This window comes from Procambarus clarkii, chromosome 11 (assembly GCF_040958095.1).
Source record: "Procambarus clarkii isolate CNS0578487 chromosome 11, FALCON_Pclarkii_2.0, whole genome shotgun sequence".
Taxonomy (NCBI): Eukaryota; Metazoa; Arthropoda; class Malacostraca; order Decapoda; family Cambaridae; genus Procambarus; species Procambarus clarkii.
In genome coordinates this window covers 31775391-31798465 of record NC_091160.1, presented here as the reverse complement: position 1 = coordinate 31798465, position 23075 = coordinate 31775391, and the positions used below count along the sequence as shown (strand labels likewise).

The following is a 23075-nucleotide window of genomic DNA, read 5'->3' as shown; positions in this document are numbered from 1 at the left end:
TATACAAACTGGTTGAGAAGTGCTGCCAGTCTCATCTAATTGAGTATTTATTGTGTGTGTGCTATATACCAGCTATTGATTTTCCACTCTACAACTTGTAATACAAATGTGATTATATATGCAAATACTCCATCAGAAAATGTAAGGAAAATCCAATGAGGCACTTTGAGTTGCTACTCAGAGCAACAATACTTGACACTGTTCAAAGTGATTTACACCCAGCGAGCTCTAAAATCTGTTGATGTAAAATACGGAGTGTGTGCAAATCTCTATAACTTCATGGCATAATTAATTTGTTTGTTATCCATGAAATTGTCCTCTCATTCAAGTTTTAGTTTTTAATTTTAGTTAATTCAATTATTATCAGCCATCCTGTGGGTGTTGTGTTGTTGTTTTAGATTCAGCTATTGGGAACAAAACGTTCCACGTAGCACGGGCTATGGTGAGCCCGTAGTGGACTTACCTGGCACAGGAGCGGGGCTGTAATTGTTTATTTTCTCCTGTGGATGATAGTGGTGAAACGTTAAGGCACATAGTGAGTCCAGGAACTTTATCCCCAAAATTCATTTGGCTAAGCAAGTTATCCAATGTTGATAAGCTAGTTACACAGCCTAATGTACATAACAACAGTGTATTTAAGAGCTGGCCCACAACAATCTCTATGATATGAAATTAGCATTGACACGTCAGCTCCACTCTCAAGTCCAGGAAAGTCTGCTCAGTAATCTTCCCTTCCGGGAAGATCAACATAGTTACGGACCCCGTGGCGTAGCTGTAAGACACTCGCCTGGCATTTCGCGTCTGGTTCGTATCCTGGCCGGGGAGGATTTACTGGCCTCCATTCCTTAACTGTAGCCTCTGTTTACCCAAAAGTAAAATGGGTACCTAGTTGTTAAACTATTTGGCTGATCGTATTCCGGAGAAATTTAGGATTAAGGACCTGCACGAAACGCATGCTTGCTAGTGGCTGTACAAGAATGTTAGTTACGTAATTGCTGCCTGGCTGAGGCAATTTTCGTCAGTACCGTATATCCCACAGGTGACGACACAGGGCACTCCACGGAGGTGAGTGGTTTCCAGCTTAATAAATAATAGTGACGTCCAACAAAGGAAGGTAATTTATGGCCTAGAAAATGGAAATGTTAATTCTGTACTGGGTAGAGTAAGTCTTCCTGAGCCACAGTTTGGAAGTAGCCCCTGCACCCAGACTCAGAAGTTATACTGCCCATTACCAGCCCAGATCTATACGGGCCCAGAAGCCAACTTTAGCATAATAATAATTCTGGTAATAATATCCTAATACCAACATTAAATCAAAAGTTTATTCATAAAAGGTAAAACATTTATAGTTAAACCCCTTCTGGGGTGTGGAGTTTTCAGTTGCATATTGGCCTGGGACCCATTCAAGCTTGTTCGTATTTATAGTTGGGTAAGTTTACATACAAATTACAGTACATGTTTTAAAATATACACTGTAGTGTTTTAAATTTAAAACAGTAATATTACTGACAGCAGTGATGACAGTCGAACGTATCATCGCAGCCCGCCCTCCTATGGCTCCCCAACGTCAAGAAACTGTCGTACTAAAATGCCCTTATCCTAATCTAACAGAAGACCCAAAACAGAAAACGGGACAGTATGTCAGCTTCCGTCGCGACCCGCTACCATTTCTAGTACGACAATTTTTGTCCTTGGGTCGAGTATACTACAAAATACAACGGTTCGGTCATAGTTTTATCACCTGCCCATAATATTACAGAATTCAGATATTGACATGAAAAGCTGCACATTCTGAAGGCAGAGTTGCATTCTGGAGCACCCAACACCTTGCAACCTTCTGGGGGTCAACCCGGGCACAGCCGGCCACCTTATCTACTATTTTATATTTGAAAAAAGCACAAATTTTGACCGCAACGTGTGTTTATATATTGACGAATGTATGTATGGGGGGGCGGCCGTCCTCCTGAGGAACTAACTGGGTGTGATCCGTGTGTAAGGTGGGTTTCAGTCCTGGAGTGAAAGGCATTTGGCCTTTGTTTATGAGGGACGAGTGGGAGGATAACGTGGGTCTAAGAGGACGAGTGGGAGGATAACGAGGGTCTAAGAGGACGAGTGGGAGGATAACGAGGGTCTAAGAGGACGAGTGAGAGGATAACGTGGGGTCTAAGAGGACGAGTGAGAGGATAACGTGGGTCTATGAGGGACGAGTGAGAGGATAACGAGGGTCTAAGAGGACGAGTGGGAGGATAACGAGGGTCTATGAGGACGAGGACGAGTGGTTTGTATGGGAACTCTCCCCCCCACCATGACAATATCTTTATGTTCAGTCGGATGGTTCCAGTTGTCTTAGCTGTCTCTACGCAAATTAAATCCCAGATACCAGCCCTGGAGGAAAGTTTACAGTAACAGTTGGTCGCAGCCTAAGTCGGCAGCCTTCAAGTACCCTTCAAGACGTCTTCCCTAAGTTGTTTGTGGCAAGGATCAAGGTAAAATTTCAGGGGGGGGGAAATAATAGCCATTTTCCTTACTTTGGAGACATAAATAATTAGAAAAAACACTTACTACCAGGGACAATAATTGTGTTACATAGTTTTATCTGTAATGGCCTGTGGTGTTTGTGTGTTACTGAGGAAGTCTTGATTGTAGGGTTGATGTAAAGTCATGACTTGGTTACTGACTTTAATACTTAATATGATTACATGACTAGTAGCTACCAAGCTTGGCTGGCGTCCTGTACGCTCTATTGTTTACCTTCCCTCTCTCTCTCTGGCGTCCAGCCGCCGCACATAGAAAACGGATGGTACCATTTTCTGTGAACATGACATGGCCAACCGACAATTAATCAAATTTATATCCCCATTTTGTTTGATATAGTGTGTATCACAGTGTGTTTTGTTTGATACACTGTATGATACAGTGTGTCACATGTATCTTACAGCTACACGTTTCATTATGTGCAATTTTGAATGGCATTGCTTCTCCTGACCAAGAGTCACATAATGTTGACTTCCCCATCACAGATGTTGGTCTCCAAGGGCAGGTGGAGCGGGAGCCGGTCCTGTAGGCGGTGGGTGGCAGCCGCTGGTGTCGTCCTCGGGGGGACGGTACTCGTCCTCCACCCTCAAGGTCAGTGACGAAGGACAGGGGGGGGGGTGTCTTACTCGGGAGGGGGGAGGGGGTGCTCACCCTTCACTGTCACCCTCACGGTGAGGGTGAAGCCTTGATAAAAGCCTAACGTGAATGAATTAATAAATGAATTTGATTTGATTTCAAATCAAATCAAATCAATATCAAATGTTTATTCAGGTAAGGTACACACATACAAGGTGAGATACAAAACATTGATGACTTTATAGATAGAGCTAGTACATACAATGCCTAAAGCCACTTTAGGCTTTGTATGTACTTTTCCTGCCCAACGCGTTTCGGGCAGGAAAAACACTTAGACTAAAATTTAATACTAATTGAGATTAAGGTATAAATTGCGTTGAGAAAATAAATAAAAAAGGGGGGAATATAGCAGAAAAATCGTAAATATACAATTTGGTCAACAAAACAGCATTGTTTAAAACAGTAGACACGGGTTCACATTTATGGGTAAGATAGGTTACATAGAGTTAATTAGGTAGTACTTAGTTTTTATCTTAAACTGGTTGAGAGAGGTACAGTCTTTAACATGATTGGGAAGGTCATTCCACATTCTGGGTCCCTTGATTTGTAGAGCATTTCTAGTTTGGTTAAGTCGTACTCTTGGAATATCAAATACCCATCTTGTGGGCGGTAATGGAAAGGGTTACAGTGGCACATAATGGGCTCTGGGACTGAACCCCACAATTCATTTAGCTAAGCAAGTTACAATCTTAATGAGCTAGTTACAAAATTCAATACACATTGTCACAGCAATGGGTTCGAGATCGACCACAAGTACAGTTTCTAAATTAAGCAACTGACATGTGGAGAGCTAGTGTCACAATTGATATGTTTGTCTTGCACCCCCCCCCCCCATCCAGTGGGCAGCGGTGGATAGGTTACAATCACCCAACAGGGAACTCATTTTTATCAAGAGCTGCATGTATCAAGTTAATCATACTGATAAGTGCATTGTTAGTGCTTTTTTGGGGTCAGAAGCCATATTGACAAGAGCTTAGTATATTGTGTTTGGCTAGATAAGAGTAAAGCTGTCTGTAGATTAGTTTTTCAAATATTTTTGACAAGTTTGGCAGAATTGATATAGGTCTGAAGTTGTTAACATCAGTGAGATCACCACATTTGTGGACAGGGGGTTACTCTCGCTTTTTTTTAGAATATCTGGAAAGGTTTGGAGTTCAAGTGACTTGTTGAAGAGCAATGCAATAGCAGGGGCTAAAGATCTGAAGGCTTTTTTGTAAATTAGAATTGGTATCTCCTCAAGGGCACTAGACATGGTTTTATGGGAAAGGATTATCTCATTAACATCAGTGGAATTTGCAGGCGTTAGGTACAGAGACTGTGGATAGTTACCTGTAAGATAGTCCTGAACATCAGTACTGGAAGATGGAATATTATTTGCAAGAGATGACCCAATGGAAGAGAAGAACCTATTGAACTCAATAGCGCTATCAGAGGTTGACAGTAGACCATCGTTATTGGACAGGAGTATTGGTTTGTTATTTAAAATCTTCTTTGATCCCAATATTTGTAAAATTGTGCTCCATGATTTCTTAATGTTGCCTTTAGTTTGGGTAAATTTATCGTCGTAGTATTTAATTTTGGCTCTCCTAATTATTTTAGATAGCAATGATGAATAATTCTTTGAAAATTCTTTGGAGACGATTCATAACCTATACTTCTTCTCAAGGTAATATTTTTTATTAATGGATTTAAGTATCCTCTTTGTAAGCCAAGGATTGTTTAGCCTTTTAGTTGTGACTTGTTTCGTTAGCATAGGAAAGTGGGTGTTATAAAGGCTGAGAGTTTTTTGAAGAAAATATTGCACTGCTAGGTTGATGTCCCCTGTGTTATCTAATTCGGACTCCCAGTTGATATTAGCAGCAGCAGCTATAAAATTGCCTATAGCAGTTTCACTGTACAGCTTAAAGCTTATCTCCCTTGTCTCTAGAGGTAGTTTGTTAATGTTGGTTAGGAGAAATGTGGGGTAATGGTCTGTAGTGCTATCGACGATTATCCCTGAAGTAAGCGGAGAGGTTATGTTGGTCCAGATGTGACCAAGAGCCGTGGTAGTACTGTCAGTGATTCTAGTTGGTCTAGTGATTGAGGGTATAAGGAAGCAGGAATTCATACAGTTGAGGAAACTAACAGCAGGAGGGTTATCAGGCTCGCAGAGGTCAACGTTAAAGTCCCCAGAAATAATTAGATGGTTTTTGTTCAGTCTGTTCTCTAGTATTAGATTTCTAAGGTTAGAGTTAAATTCAGTCACATCAGTGTTAGGAATCCTGTAGACTGCTCCCACAGTCAAGACAGCATCGCTACCCTTGACTCCGAAACAGGCAAATATATACTCTACATAAGGGTCTCTAGATTTAATTACTTTTAAGCAAGTCAGTTCTTGGTGGTAGTAAAGAGAAGTACCATCACCTCTTTGTATAGGACGACTGTTGTGAATAGCTGAGTAGTTAGGTATGTTGTAGAGTTGAGTAGTGTCTTCTTTTAACCATGTTTCAGTAAACACAACAAAAGAGAATTTGTTGTCAACTGTTTGAATCAGGGCATTAACATCATCAAAGTGTTTGCTTAGAGATCTTACATTCAAGTTAATTATTGAAACATTGTGATTACACGTTAAAACATTATTTACGTCATGTGCTGTATAATACCTGCAATTTTGATCAGTAAAATGATGATTGTCATAGATACTAGATAAGAGGTTAAGGTCTGGGTCTAAAATAGTTTGCATAAGAGGGCTGTTTTACATAAAAAGCCAAAAAAGACAATAATAAAAGAACTTGATATGACAGAAAAACAGAATATATAAAACTATACACAAAATGAGGTAGGTTGCTTAAAGGTACTTCCAGGTACACTGAAGGTAATACTTTGTGCTAGGAGACACAGGCAAAGCCAAGAGCACAATGGAGCAAGGGTGGTGAGGCTGGGCAACCTGGGTTACAAAGAAAAAGTAGAATAAAATTTCTAATTCATAAACTTAATGGTAATTTAAGTAAAATAAACTTAATGGGAACTTAAGAAAAGTAAAAATGAACTAAAATAATTACTAACAATAGATGACCAATAAAAAACAAATAGCAATTAATAATTCTAAAAACAAATAGCTTACTCACTATAATATTATAAGTACACTATAGTTACTTACTAAAGTTACACTAAAACAAAATGAGGTAGATTAAATAGAGATACACTCAGGTACAGCAAAAAAGCGCTTGAAGTCAGAACAAGGGGCGGCAGCTCGTTTAAGTTGATCCATATGGTTATTTATTTATTTAATTTAAGATGGCGTCAGTCAGTTTTTTAAAAGTTGTTCAATGTCAACAAATCTTTTTTGTGACTAGTTGTACATGAAAAGGGCTGCAATTGTTTTAAGTTTCAGTACTGCAGCCTAGATACAAAGGGAAATTTTTAATTTTTAATTTTTTTTTTCAACTAATATTACACATTTTTAAATGTTTATAAACAACCACACCTTTCAGGTATATTCATTCTATGACACTTTTCTGTCACATTAGCATATAATAAAGGATTTGTAGGAAGGGATTTTCCAAAACATCTTTAGTTTTCTTAATGCAAATAGTCAAAGTTCTCCCCCCAAAAAAATTATGCAAATACATCATGTTTATTGCTATTATAAAATCAATAAATGAACTTAGGAAGAAAAGCTTGTGCCAGATTTTAGAGATATACACTCTACATATAAGTTGTAAGTTTCATGTAAATTGAATAAAAAATTAAAGAGTTATAAGAATTTTTATGTTACTTGAAAATAAATAAGAAAGTAATAGTCTAAGGTGCTGCCATCTGTGACTGAGGTTTACATCAACCAATTTTCTCTAAAATTGGCACCCTTACAGATAGGCTTACGTGCAGTCAGGTGTATAAGTTTCATGCAAATCGTCTGATAAAGAAATAAAAAAAAATTGAAAAGAAAAAAAATCCAAATTTTATTTTTTAATTTAATTTTTTAATAAAACTAATTATATATATTTTTAATATATACTATTATGATAGCTGAGAGCATAGACATGATTTCAGTTGACACATGTGTTTGATAATCGTTTTTGACCATTTTGTAAAAATTTTTGACACATAATTCAATATTTTTTCTCCCTTCCTATTAATGCTAAGATGCCAAAACTTGGACCAGATGGAACCCTTTTTATATACAACACGTCAAAAAAGTTTGATTGAAATCGAACCAGTTTTCATTTTTGGCATATTTGAATCTAATCCCCTCCCCCCCCCCTCCTTATTGACGCATGGCCCGTGTCACTGACGTCGCTCCACCCAACTGATGTTTTGTTATTGTTGTCAAGGAGTCGATACCTCCCTCCAGTGGTTTCTTGTGTGATGTCCGGAGGGAGGGACCGCTGCATTATTCCTGTTGCTAGGATTATTCCTGATAGGTGTGCTGTCTTCCATAGTGGCCGTGGGTGTGTTCTGCATGGTAGCAGGATAAATGTAGGCTGACACAATAGGGAAGACTCGTTGATGTGGTAGCAGTGAACGCCAGTGCAGCTTCCTCCGAGGAGCAACACTAGTGAGGTCGAAATTAGCTAAAATGGGTCGGTCTTGATTGTTTCTATCACATTATTGCCCGAAACGCTATGCGTACTAGTGGCTTTAGGTATTGTATGTACTACCTCTTTCTTTAAATCTAACAGAATGTTTGTACTGTAACGCTGCAACTATGTATGTACTGTTCCTAAATAAATTACTATTATTATTATTATTATTATTATTATTATTATTATTATTATTATTATTATTATTATTATTATTATTATTATTATTTGGGTCACTGAGAACTTAGCTGCCTTCTGGGGATTTGATTTGATTTGAATGCACTCTGGCTTCCTGTCCCCCAATACAGTGAATTATTGTTATTATATATAGTAAATAATATTTTATTTATTTATTTATTTTATTTATTTATATACAAGAAGGTACATTGGGGTTTAACAGAGAACATAGAAGTTAAGTTGATTTAACATTCTTGTAAAGCCACTAGTGCGCATAGCGTTTCGGGCAAGTCCTTAAACTACCTTACCTTGTGTGGGAACCGACCTGTGAGATTTATATTTGTTTAATTTATATGAATTTATATTTACGTTAATTTATATACTTCGATAGCAATTTGTATAATGATAAGTGGACTGTATTTCTGCAATAATCTCATAATCTCACAAATCGATCCTCTACACATTAGGGGGGGTTTATATTACACATATGCAGCCAATCAAATTACAGTAATAGCTACATACATTGATGAGGTTCCTTCTCTTATAGTACAGCAGATTAGTCCACCAGGTATAACTAGGGTGTAGACACCAAATTATCCTCTTTGAGGTAGCTTCCATATCACCCAGTAACTGGTGCACAATCTTGCATCCTCGTCTTGACCTGTCAAAAGTGCGCTAGCTGTGAAGCCAGAATCCTATATATGACAAGCTATATCAGAGAAAACACTATACAGAACATTGAAGACCTGGCTTAATTACCTTTAGTATGAGGCGATTTCGCGATCTAACCGGGTCACCCTATATCCTGACATTAATGGCCATAAATGAATGATAAACGGGTTTCGGATAGACACTTAACTTGAATTTGTAGACAGCGTGTTGAAAAATGGTACACCTTTGGTTTCCATAACACTACGTCCAAGTAAATTTAACAGGAGCCGTATTTGCTCCCGTGTGAGCCTCTGGTCTCAATAACAACAATGGCTGCCCTCCTTCCTCCCTGACGCCTGGCCTACTTTGTCCACATGTCAGAAAGTGATAGAAGGGTCACATTTACTCTACTTTAATATTGATAATTAAGTTAATTTATATAAGATGTTTTTATGATGGTAAAGTCCAAAGACTAATGTATTTAAGAATAATTCCCAGCAGAATAGCTGGTCAATTTATAATGGTATGTGGTGATGATATCCCGTTTTCTTTAGACGGTAATTCCACTACAAGTTACGTTTTCTATGGGTAACTTGTTGGTAATACAGCAGCTATTATCTGTATGATATTAAATGGTGTCGGATTTTCCGACATAATTCCCCAGGGGGCTGCTCACGGGTCGAAGTCCTCTTTAGAACAGACGAACACCGATACTCCTCCTTCGAATTATTAGATTAATCACACATTTGTGCGTCTGTTCGTACAGGACGGATGTCCCGTACTAGAGTTGCAGGGGTTAGAAGTCTAATGCGATTTCATTTCCCTGTCAACTCTTGAAAGGCTAATATTCAAGCCTTATTACTTATTATTTAACCCAGAAGACTGAATGTGATCAAGTACTACAGTCAAGTATGATTCAGGGACTGCAGTGAGATCAGTGACATTAGATATAACTTGAAGTTTGTTCAGGTAACTGGTCACTGATATATAAACACTGAGGCCCATGGAATACATCTTGATTAAATAATAAATGTATCAAATCAGTCATCAGATTTATTGGGGTTTAATTTAGTTAATTGATTCAGAAGATTGAATAGCTCATCATTAAAGTAAAGTATGGTTCTGAGACTGCAGTGGGTTCAGTGACATTGGTCGCAGTGACTTGTAGCTGTTTAAGCTACTGTTCACTGATTTGCCACTGAGGCCTCATGAACTCAACTTCAGCTTTATATGATGATACTAACATCAACCTCTGTTGCTATAGTCAGCTGTAATCTCCTTAGTATAATGCTACTGGAGAAATATAATCAGCTGACAAATTTAGATTTCTACTGGTATTGTTTATCTGCAGGCATAGGTCTCCTCAGGCTTGATACTGGGCCTGAGAGTAATTTACCTCCTGCAGAGTTTAACATGGTTATACCCTGATATTTAGTAGGGCTACCAATGAATCGATGGCAATAGTCTGTCCCTACAAGGAGACCGAAGTCGGTGAGGTGATCAGACTTAATATTATCTGCCAATTTTATTCCTCTATTTCTCAGGAATTTGGCTGTTGCTCTCAGACCTTGAACTTGTAGGTCTACTGGTATTTTGTCCACCACAATGGCTTGTACTCGACAGACGTACCTGCCTAAGCGTACTGTTGGTTGTACCACCTGGTAGACTTGAGGTCCTGCATCTGTTACAAACCCTGAGATGTTGAATGACATCTGGGCTACAGGCCTTAATTGTAGTTCTTCTGCCAACTTTTTGGTGATATATGTTCTTTGGGATCCTTGGTCAAACAACCCACGGGTATGGACCTTGGCCCTCTTATTCAGGATGGTAATTTGGGCAGTAGGCAAAGTCGTATTACCTTTAGACTTTGCCGATTGGACACTCTTTGTTTGTTGCACCTTGCAGTACTGTACTGTGGTGGGAATGCTATCTTCCACCTTGGGGTTTGGAGACGTTGTTTTGGTGTCTCTGCACAATGCTGCATGGTGCTGACCTTTGTTACACCTATTACAGGTGTGTAATTGGGTATCACAATCCTTGATGTTATGTTTCCTGAGGCACCTCGTGCAATGTTGCAAATCTTTGAGTCGCTCAACACGGGCGTCACTATCAGGATAATTAGAGCAGTGGTACATTGAATGTTTCTCATTGCAGAACAAACATGTTCCATAGCTTCCAGTACCCTTTGGTGTCACGTTCTTGGGTGACACAGTAACTATAGGCTTGGAGGGTCCCACTGCATATACGCCCACACTGCTACTGTTCCACTTTGGTGTTGAATTATATTGTCTAGATTGATTTGGAGTACCTTTGGTACTCTGTGGTTTACTATTATTGGTTTCTGAGGGTTTACTTGGTGGTTTTAATTTGTCATGTGTTCGTAATTGATGAACTACTGACTTTAAACCTTCAGATATTTCATTCATGGATAAGATGCTTTTATTGTAATGAGCACTCATTTGTCTCAATATGTCCCTAGGTATTTTCTCCTGGACAATTATTTTCAAGACCCACTCAGCCCCGTTTGTATCTGCTGTCAGGCTGAGGGCATTGATCAATGATTCTACCTCCAGCTTGAAGACTTGGAGTGAATCAGCTGAAGCCTCCGGTGGGGGTAAATGCAACAGCTCATGAACTAAATGTGATGTTCTTACTTCTGGATCAGCATAATTATCCTTGAGGAGTTTTACTGCCAGATCATAGCCGTCATTAGTTAATCTCAGATGGGATACTACTGTTTTAGCCTCACCTGATAATTGGCCTTGCAAATAAGAGAATTTACTACTCTTTGGTAAAGATTGTTTTGAGTCTACAAGGTCAACGAATTTGTTCCAAAATTCATCCCAATCTTCCTCATCTTTTCCTGAGAAAGTGGGTAAATTAATTGGAGGGAGTCGAGCTTCTGCTTGACTCGTATTAGATGCAACTGTTGTTGCTGTTGCCTTGTTCTGGGCAATTAATTTGACATAAGGCTGTAACGTGGCCTGAGTGTGATCTTCATAATTCGCAAGATCAACCATAATGTCGTCTATTTCTGTTTCTGATAAATTGGTGTTGGCAAGTTCAGCCACATATGTTGCTATTTGACATTTGATTTGCTCAAATTTACCTGCAGCTGCTTGATAATAGCTTTCCAGGTCAGCATAATCAACTGTTGATTGTTGTGACAAATCTTCACATTTCTTGATCTGTCTTGTTAAGTGGCCTTTAAGACCTGCAAGGGTTCTTTTCATTCTCCCTGCATTATCCATACTGGCTAGTTGGTGAAGCCTTGTGGGACTTGTACTTGGGCTGCTCATAATACTGAACAAGCTCTAATGGTAGCCTAGGGTAAATTTCTGCACTCACTAGGCAATAATCCTACCTCTACTAGAGGTTAGCACTTAAAATTAATACACATTATATATATATACAATCATACACACTAATGATTTGAGTGATAAACCAGTGTCACTGGAAGTACCTTTAGGTTAGCTCTTCTATATCACCCCAGGATGGTAGAGACACTAATTAATCACTCAAAGGTGTAATGATCATAAGTAATTTATTATATATACAACTCAACTCGAGTTGTTAAAAATTACACCCAAAATAGGGTCTGGACCATGCATTAATGGTGTTAGGTTGTTCAATATAGTACAACTGACTATAGTAATAATGGGACTAGGATGAACAATAATAGTTCAACTAGTCAATGGTAATATCCTACCCTGTTGTGGGTTGGCAATTAGTAAATATTATACTGTGATCACTAGTGCAATATATATTAAATAATTCTCTATTTTGGAGAAATAATATACACAATTATTGTTAATAGCCTCTTAATTAGCCTCTATGAAACTTCTAATATTATCTAGAAGTATTAAATGTTATTAGTGACCTCGCGAAATAAAGTCCACAAAATTCGTAGATAATCTCTCGCGAAATGTAACACCACGAAATCCGTGAACAATCTCGCGAAGACACAGTCACTAATTTGGCTGGATTCTATATTAGCGCTGTCATTTCACGAAATAACACGCCACCAAATATGTGTGGGTGTGCATGAAACCGCTGACGAAGCTGAACTGGGCTGAGGGAGGCTCCTGAGCTCCCTCGAGGCTACGCTGCCGTCTTGACTGCTGGCTTTGTTTAAATAACACTGCACTAGTTTATTTAATGAATCCACTGGATAACTGGTTCATCCGGTACTAAGATGACCAAATGTGGGTTCAAAGGATCAAATAATCCGTCATCCGGTTCGAAGATGACCAAATAATGTGGGAACCGACCTGTGAGATTTATATTTGTTTAATTTATATGAATTTATATTTACGTTAATTTATATACTTCGATAGCAATTTGTATAATGATAAGTGGACTGTATTTCTGCAATAATCTCATAATCTCACAAATCGATCCTCTACACATTAGGGGGGGTTTATATTACACATATGCAGCCAATCAAATTACAGTAATAGCTACATACATTGATGAGGTTCCTTCTCTTATAGTACAGCAGATTAGTCCACCAGGTATAACTAGGGTGTAGACACCAAATTATCCTCTTTGAGGTAGCTTCCATATCACCCAGTAACTGGTGCACAATCTTGCATCCTCGTCTTGACCTGTCAAAAGTGCGCTAGCTGTGAAGCCAGAATCCTATATATGACAAGCTATATCAGAGAAAACACTATACAGAACATTGAAGACCTGGCTTAATTACCTTTAGTATGAGGCGATTTCGCGATCTAACCGGGTCACCCTATATCCTGACATTAATGGCCATAAATGAATGATAAACGGGTTTCGGATAGACACTTAACTTGAATTTGTAGACAGCGTGTTGAAAAATGGTACACCTTTGGTTTCCATAACACTACGTCCAAGTAAATTTAACAGGAGCCGTATTTGCTCCCGTGTGAGCCTCTGGTCTCAATAACAACAATGGCTGCCCTCCTTCCTCCCTGACGCCTGGCCTACTTTGTCCACATGTCAGAAAGTGATAGAAGGGTCACATTTACTCTACTTTAATATTGATAATTAAGTTAATTTATATAAGATGTTTTTATGATGGTAAAGTCCAAAGACTAATGTATTTAAGAATAATTCCCAGCAGAATAGCTGGTCAATTTATAATGGTATGTGGTGATGATATCCCGTTTTCTTTAGACGGTAATTCCACTACAAGTTACGTTTTCTATGGGTAACTTGTTGGTAATACAGCAGCTATTATCTGTATGATATTAAATGGTGTCGGATTTTCCGACACCTTGAGGTTACCTTACCTTGAGGTGCTTCCGGGGCTTAGCGTCCCCGCGGCCCGGTCGTCGACCAGGCCTCCTGGTTGCCGGACTGATCAACCAGGCTGTTGGACGCGGCTGCTCGCAGCCTGACGTACGAGTCACAGCCTGGTTGATCAGGTATCCTTTGGAGGTGCTTATCCAGTTCTCTCTTGAACACTGTGAGGGGTCGGCCAGTTATGCCCCTTATGTGTAGTGGAAGCGTGTTGAACAGTCTCGGACCTCTGATTTTGATAGAGTTCTCTCTCAGAGTACCAGTTGCACCTCTGTTTTTCAACGGGGGTATTCTGCACATCCTGCCATGTCTTCTGGTCTCATGTGATGTTATTGACAGATAATTTTAAGATAATTCACAGCAAAATTGACAAACTTTTTTTACAGGTACTTTACAGCTTTACTTTACAGTTACAGATAATTTTAAGTAGAATAATTACAATGAAATTGATAAAAAATTCTTACAGGTACATTGCAAGACATTTTGACACAAAAACAAAGATTAGAATAATACATAATAACAACAATACACAATAATGAACAAGGATTACTAGGTACAATTAGGATAACATTTCAGGGTTATACATTGGTTCACTGAAGCACAATATGAGGATCATTACAAGGAATAATGCAGTAGACATGCACTCAACACAACAACCATGATATCAGATGATATCTAAGATTACAATGGTAACATAATATGGGTTAGGTACAAGTATTGGGGGATTGAGTAGCACTAGATACAGTGCGAGATAAAGCACGAGGTAGAAAACTATGAAGATGAAATTAGGTACTTTTTGGTTTTATTTTTGAATAAGGCAAAAGATGGACAGCTTTTCAATTCATTAGGGAGTGAGTTCCATAGACTAGGTCCCTTTATTTGCATAGTGTTTGCACAGATTAAGTTTGACCCTGGGGATATCAAAGAGATATTTATTTCTGGTGTGGTGATAATGGGTCCTATTACATCTGTCCAGGGAGAGTTTCAGAGCAGGATTTGCACTTTAGAAAAAAGTTTTATAAATGTAATTGACACAAAGAATGTATGGAGTGAATTTATGTTTAGCATGTTTAGGGATTTAAACAGGGGAGCTGTGTGTTGTCTGAAAGCAGAGTTTGTTATTATTCCGATAGCAGATTTTTGCTGGGTGATGATAAGCTTGAGGTAGTTTGCAGAGGTTGAACCCCAAGCACAGATACCATAAGTAAGATAGGGATAGATAAGTGCATAATGGAGTGAGAGGAGAGGAGAGTACGGTACATAATATCTGATCTTAAAGAGTATACCAACTGTTTTAGAAACCTTTTTAGTTATGTGTTGTATGTGGGTGCTGAAGTTGAGTCTCTTGTCTAAGTACAGGCCAAGGAACATTCCATCATTTTTATTGCTAATGTTTACATTATCTATCTGAAGCTGAATTGCATTTGTTGATTTGCTTTCAAATAAGATGTAGTAGGTCTTTTCTATGTTTAGTGTGAGTTTGTTGGTTGACATCCACAAGTGGACTTTTTTAATTCATTGTTTACAACATTATTTAATATGAGTGGGTTGGGGTCAGAGTAGATGAGAGTAGTATCATCAGGAAACAAAATAGGTTTAAACATGTTAGAGACATTAGGCAGATCATTGATGTATATATGAAATAGGAGAGGTCCTAGGATGTTGCCCTGTGGCACCCCCTACGCCACTTGGGCTGGTTGGTTGAGGGACGCTCGCGCTTCTTGAAGGATCAGCGTTCGATCTCCAATGGTCCAAGAGGCTTGACACCGTTGTACTGCTTCATCCTCGCATCCCAGCTCCTTGTCCTCCCATCCCTGTCATGTGTTTTGTAGTCATAATGACTTAGTTATTTCTGGTGTGAGGGTTTCTATAGGTCTGTATGGAGGCCATCTGCAGTTATGACAAGTTTGGTCAAATTCCATTCAACGGGGTCCTGTTGCATAGCCTAACGGGCCTATAAACGTGAACTTTCAGACATAATCTTTTGGCAAAGTGGAACTAATGTTAATTTTAATTTTATACGAGGAAAATGTATGCGTTTTGTATTTTGACAAATGTACACTATTTTATTTTGTATATGCATTTTATGTTCTATCGAATGCATTTTATATCTTAGAAAAAGATTTTATACTTTTAAAAAGTTGTATTTAAATAATTTTAAATATTTAATTACATTGTAATTTCAAATGTAATAATTTAACAAAGCTATTTGCATCGATATATTAATTATTTAACCAAGTTCTAATTCAATTTTCGTTAACATTTTAACAAGCCTGTATGATTAAAATGTGTTGATAATTATGTACGAATATGTTGAAATTGTGTGTATACTTTCAGAGAGCTCCCTGGTGAAGGAGCAGACGTTGCCTGAACGAGTTTACTTCCAAACTCATCAGTTGCCTGTAAACAGCGACGATGCCGTACGACAACTTACCAACAAGACTTTCGCTGGTTTGGAACAGGACGACCCAGCGTTGGTGTCGTACGTCCGCCAGCTCATCATTCCCCCCTCAACAAAAGCCTACAATCTCACCAACCCAACAAAAGTACATTTCTCCCAGTACGACCAGAGCGCTTTTGCTGAAGAAAATTTTCTTAATGGAATGGTAAGGTTTTTCTGGTAAAGCTTCTTTAGTAAATATCAATTGGCTACCATTATTATATTTGCATTTGTAATTCTGCCTCCTGGTAGCATGGTGGTTAATCATGCGTTTGAAGACTTATTTCACGTGTCCTTTCCTGTTGATCCCAGCGAGTGTTTTTGTGCAGGGCGGAGGGTTCTTCCTGGAGATGGGAGCCCTGGACGGGGAAGACCATAGCAACACTCTGTATTTCGAGAAGTACCGCGGCTGGTCGGGCCTGCTGATCGAGCCGGACCCCAAACTTTTCCAGAGGCTCTCCGACCTTAACAGGAAGGCTTACTCCATCAACGCGGCAGTCTCTCTCTCCAAGGTCTCTGCCCTCGCCACCTTCAGGTATGTGGCCACAATCTTGCCGATCTCATTCACGATGCATATTTATTTATTTATTTATTTATTATTTATTTATTTATTTATTTATTTATTTATTTATTTATTTATTTATATACAAGAAGGTACATTGAGTTTGTGAGGATACATAGCATAGTGTTTACATTCTTGTAAAGCCACTAGTACGCACAGCGTTTCGGGCAGGTCCTTAATCTAACAGATAATTTTAAATAGGTAAATTCTAGCAAAATTTATGAAGTGATAACAGGTACATTGCAAGAAAAAAAATGAGATGAGAGAGAATAGTAAGTATATTAGAGCACATCGGTAGCTCTGGTTGATTGCATTAACAGCTTGAATGGTAATTTAACAAAGCTCAATAGGCACAATACAGCATTTTGATAGCACATATAAGAAGACAGCAATGATCACAATGGTAAAGTTGATTGGATTAGATACATAAAGATTGGGAGATTGGGTAGCAATAGATACAGTGCAATTTTAAAGCAACAAGGTAGAAAACTATAAAGATGAAATTAGGTACTTTTTGTTTTTGTTTTTGAATGAGACAAAAGTTGGACAGCTTTTCAATTCAATAGGGAGTGAGTTCCATAGACTGGGTCCCTTTATTTGCATAGAGTGTTTACACAGATTAAGTTTGACTCTTGGGATATCAAAGAGATATTTATTTCTGGAGTGGTGATAATGGGTCCTATTACATCTGTCCAGGGAGAGTTTCAGAGCAGGATTTGCATTTAAGAACAGGGTTTTGTAAATGTAGTTGACACAAGAGAATGTGTGAAGGGAGTTTATGTTTAGCAAGTTTAGGGATTTAAACAAGGGGGCTGAGTGTTGTCTGAAAGCAGAGTTTGTTATTATTCTGATAGCAGATTTTTGCTGGGTGATGATGGACTTGAGGTGGTTTGCAGTGGTTGAACCATCTCTCAACACTGCTGTTGCTCTTACTGCTCTTAATATTTTATTTGTTTTTTTTATGTTGATGCCGTTCACTGTACCACAGATGTTGTCGCTTCTTGTTGAATATATTGCAACTGTTCTTAGTGTTGTTGTTGAGGATGCTGCTGCTTCTTCTCCCGTTGTTAACCTTATTGATGATGATGATACAATCATGTTACTGTTGAGCGCACTCCTGCTCTTCTTGTTTCCTTTGGTTTTATTGTTGTTCCTGTAGCTATGTTTCTTCCTTTTTTTCTGCTCTTATTCTTGCGGCTTCCATTATTGTTGTTGCCTTTGTAATACATATATTATCCCCTACCCAAGGAAATTAGTTCGTCCTCATTGTATTAATAGTAAACATTCGGAATGTTTGGAGATGATGGAAAGTAAAAACCGAGGACTCAGAAAATTGAAGACAGGCCTTCATAAACTCAAGAAGTGGGCAGACAAATGGTTGTTAGAGTTTAACATCCAACAAGTGTAAGGTAATGGAGATGGGAAAGGGGGAAAGGAGACCAGAAGAAATCTACGCTATAAGTGGAAAGCAACTACAGAAATCTGAAAAGTGAAAAAGATTTTCAATATGATATATGGCCAAGACTAACAACAACTGTACACATAAACAATGTAACATGACAGCCAGTGGGACGCTGGTAACCATAAGAAGAGCATTTTAAGCAATACTAGACTCCTTCAAGACTGTTTACACAACGTCTGTGAGACCAATACTAGAATATGAAGCCCCGGCCTGGAAGTCACGTCTTGCGAAGCACAGCCCCAAAATTGAAAATGTGCAGAAATTTGAAAAAATATTATTGCCAGAACTATGAGGCTTAAGCTACGAAGATAGCTTAAGGGGGAGTAACTCTCATAGTCGTAGAGAGGAAGACAGAGGGGATATGATCACAGTATACAAGTTTTCTGAGCGGAATAGACAAGGTGGACACGGACAGCCTAATTAAATTGAAAGAAAGTAGAACAAGATGACAGAGATGGAAGATGGAAACACAAATAAGTGGAAGAAATGTATGGAAATACTCGTACTCTGCACTGGTCAGTGAGAGGTGGAATGCACTGAAGGAAGAAGCCGTGGAAGCCACCTCCACTCACAACATGAAGCCAAATTCGACAGTGAATTCGAACGTCAAAAGGGTTTAATTATAATGCATCAGGGGGTAGTAGGCGGGGCATACAGAGCTAGACCTCGCGTTTCCCTAGTCACTGTAAGGTAAGCACTTTTAGGTAAGCACACAACCTCTTCCACTTGGAGTCCTGCAGGGAGCCACCAGCCTCGAGGAGCACCGAGTGCAGCTCTACAGCCACAACAGTTGTGTAGCGAGGCGTCATGATGACTCGGTGGCAGTTTCTTCAGGGGCGTCATACGTGGTGGCGGCGGCCAAGTTCAAATACATTTTCACTCATTAACATTTAATCAATTTAGTTCGCTTTCTCAGATATAAACCATCATTCAGATTTTATGTATAAAAACAAATCTAAATAGTTTGCATGTTGCTTTTAAGCTGTCGTCTATTCAACCCAACGTCAGAGCTTAGGTTGCCGAGCGGCGGTTGTTTGTTGTTGTTATAGATTCAGCTACTCGGAACAAGTTCCAACTAGCACGGGCTATGGTGAGCCCGTAACTTACCTGGGACAGGAGCGGGGCAAGAAGCACGGACTATGGTTAACCTCGTGGACGGGAGATGTCTCCCGTCCGAGCGGCGGTATCCCTTCTTCCAGGTTTGTGTTCAACCCAGGACCGTCCAAGTGGTTGGGCACCATTCCTTCCCTCCGTCCTATCATAAATCCTTATCCTCATATCCTTTCCATGCTGCTATGTACTTGAATAGACTAACCGCCTCCTCCTGATAATTATCTGACGTATGCATGACACACCGGACCCTCTTGTGTGGAAGGTCTGCGGAGGGCGAGGGACGCATCTGGGAGGGCGTCCAGAAGGGCGAGGAGGGCGCCATCACCGTCCTCTGCTTCCCCCTCTACACCGTGCTCCTCGCCATCAACCTCCCCACCATAGACTTCTTCTCCCTCGACATTGAAGGCCACGAGATGAGGGTAAATATACAGGCTTTTCTGTAAACGACGCTCTTTCTCTATTATTATTATTTTTTAAACGAAGACTAGGGTTAAATGAACAAATCCACAAGGGCCGTGATGAGGGTTCGAACCTACGTCCAGGATAATCCCAGACGCACCTTAGTCGACTGCACCACGACATGGTTAAAAAAATTGCAACCTGGAGTGCTCCTGCCCTCACAGGGATCCCGCAACTTCTCCGAAGCACAAACCGAGGTTTCACTCAATTTCCCCCCGTGCACCCGGGCTCTGTCAACCAGATGCTCTACCTCTACGCCCTTACTTCAGTACACACAGAAATCACAATAGTGTGATATATCAAGTGAGCCCGGGTGCACGGGGGGGGGGGGGGGGTAGGAAACCTCGGTTTGTGCTTAGGAGAAGTTGCGGGATCCCCGTGAGGGCAGTAGCATTCCAAGTTGCAATTCTTTTAACCATGTCGTGGCGCAGTCGACTAAGGCGCGTCTAGGATCATCCCGGACGTAAGTTCGAACCCTCATCACGGCCCTTGTGGATTTGTTCATTTGATATATCATGCTATTGTGATTTCTGTGTGTAAGACAAGGGTTCATAAGGGATGTCAAGCTCATCTGAAGACTGCTCCTAGAAACTCATTTATTTAATGAGAATGTACTTTGAAACTATCACATAGGAAACTATCCTATAAGGAACCTGGTGAAACTGCAAGCAAGAGCTGTAATCCTTCCTCAGCTAAGTTGAAACCTACTCCTAGAGGCCAATTTGTTTCATGAGCCTGTTATATTGTTATATGGATCAGTAGGAATAACTTTTATTCATTAACAACATTAAGCAACAATCATCTAAGGAACAGGATGAGCCTGTAGCCAACTGAGTGCCAGAGCCTTCATCTCTCTCTCTCTCTCTCTCTCTCTCTCTCTCTCTCTCTCTCTCTCTCTCTCTCTCTCTCTCTCTCTCTCTCTCTCTCTCTCTCTCTCTCTCTCTCTTTCTCTCTTTCTGTTCACTTAGCACAAAATATGTACCTGAGAGTTAGTTGACTGTTGGTGGCGCATCCAGGGAAATAGTTAACCGTTGGCAACGGGCACCATGATAAGCGCAACAGGCTTCCTCTCCCCGACAGTAGGAAACCGCTAAAGAAGAAGGAAGAGGTAATGAAGACCCTCTTCCCTCCCTGCAGGTAATGAAGGTTCTGCCCCACAGGAGATGACAGCCCTTCCCTTCTTTCCTGCAGGTGATGAAGGCCCTGCCCTGGGAGAAGGTGAAGGTGCGGGTGATGTGTATCGAGGTGAACCACGTCCCTGGAGGAGTGAAGGCCGTGATAGAGTTCATGGAGAGTCGCGGCTACACCTTCCTCGGCACCCGGAACATCGACGCCTGGTTCGGTCTGAGGGAGCTCCTTCAGGAGACCATGGACCTCGACAAGTACCTCCAGCAGCACAAGATTGACACACTCAGGTTAAAGCTTCTCAGCTCCTGAGTGTGCGAGTGAGTGAGTGAGTGAGTGAGTGAGTGAGTGAGTGAGTGAGTGAGTGAGTGAGTGAGTGAGTGAGTGAGTGAGTGAGTGAGTGTGCGAGTGTGCGAGTGTGCGAGTGAGTGAGTGAGTGAGTGAGTGAGTGAGTGAGTGAGTGAGTGAGTGAGTGAGTGAGTGTGCGAGTGTGCGAGTGTGCGAGTGTGCGAGCGAGTGAGTGAGTGAGTGAGTGTGCGAGTGAGTGTGCGAGTGAGTGAGTGAGTGAGTGAGTGAGTGAGTGAGTGAGTGAGTGTGCGAGTGAGCGAGTGAGCGAGTGAGTGAGTGAGTGAGTGAGTGAGTGAGTGTGCGAGTGAGCGAGTGTGCGAGTGAGTGAGAGAGAGAGAGAGAGAGAGAGAGAGAGAGAGAGAGAGAGAGAGAGAGAGAGAGAGAGAGAGAGAGAGAGAGAATGAGAGAAAGAGAGAGAGAGAGAGAGAGAGAGAGAGAGAGAGAGAGAGAGAGAGAGAGAGAGAGAGAGAGAGAGAGAGAGAGAGAGAGAGAGAGAGAGAGAATGAGAGAAAGAGAGAGAGAGAGAGAGAGAGAGAGAGAGAGAGAGAGAGAGAGAGAGAGAGAGAGAGAGAGAGAGAGAGAGAGAGAGAGAGAGAGAGAGAGCGAGAGCGAGAGCGAGAGAGAGAGAGAGCAGAACAGAACAGAACATGCATGGCAAGTTTCATTTGTGGCATAAAAAGTCATAAAACTCTGGCATATGAGTGGGGAGTGCAGGAATGGTTTCCAAGGCCCCCAGGGGATCGAACGCAGACCGTGGCATCAATCAATGTACATAAGGCAGCGGTGCTGTAGTCAAGACTCGACCCCCTTCAAGAAGGTGCTCACGCGAGGGGGCGTTGTAGTGATCAACTCAATAAAATGTTTACACAGGTGTGTACTCACCTATTTACCTATTTATGCTTGCGGGGGTTGAGCTCTGGCTCTTTGGTCCCGCCTCTCAACTGTCAATCAACTGGTGTACAGATTCCTGAGCCTACTGGGCTCTATCATATCTACATTTGAAACTGTGCATGGAGTCAGCCTCCACCACATCACTGCCTAATACATTCCATCCGTTAACTACTCTGACACTGAAAAAGTTCCTTCTAACGTCTCTGTGGCTCATGTGGGTACTCAGCTTCCACCTGTGTCCCCTTGTGCGTGTGCCCCTTGTGTTAAATAGCCTGTCTTTATCTACCCTATCAATTCCCTTGAGAATCTTGAATGTAGTGATCATGTCCCCCCTAACTCTTCTGCCTTCCAGCGAAGTGAGGTTCAATTCCCGCAGTCTCTCCTCGTAGCTCATACCTCTCAGCTCGGGTACTAGTCTGGTGGCAAATCTTTGAACCTTTTCCAGTTTAGTCTTATCCTTGACTAGATATGGACACCATGCTGGGGCTGCATACTCCAGGATTGGCCTGACATATGTGGTATACAAAGTTCTGAATGATTCTTTACACAAATTTCTGAATGCCGTTCGTATGTTGGCCAGCCTGGCATATGCCGCTGATGTTATCCTCTTGATATGTGCTGCAGGAGACAGGTCTGGCGTGATATCAACTCCCAAGTCTTTTTCTTTCTCTGACTCCTGAAGGATTTCCTCTCCCAGATGATACCTTGTATTTGGCCTCCTGCTCCAACGGGCAGGAGGCCTATCTATCACCTATCTTCATTACATTACATTTGGTTGGGTTGAACTCTAACAACCACTTGTTCGACCATTTCTTCAGTTTGTCTAGGTCTTCTTGA

At 40.6% G+C, this 23075-nt stretch overlaps 1 protein-coding gene across 1 annotated transcript; it reads left to right on the top strand.

Moving 5' to 3' along the window:
- Nucleotides 1-2999: 2999 nt before the first annotated feature.
- On the top strand, nt 3000-21748 carry LOC123758498 (protein Star). The gene is made up of 5 exons (XM_045742952.2): nt 3000-3126; nt 16176-16444; nt 16608-16813; nt 19678-19834; nt 21066-21748. Exons 1-5 carry the CDS (start codon nt 3000-3002, stop codon nt 21309-21311), a joined length of 1005 nt encoding a protein of 334 aa, XP_045598908.1. The 3' UTR covers nt 21312-21748.
- Nucleotides 21749-23075: the final 1327 nt, after the last annotated feature.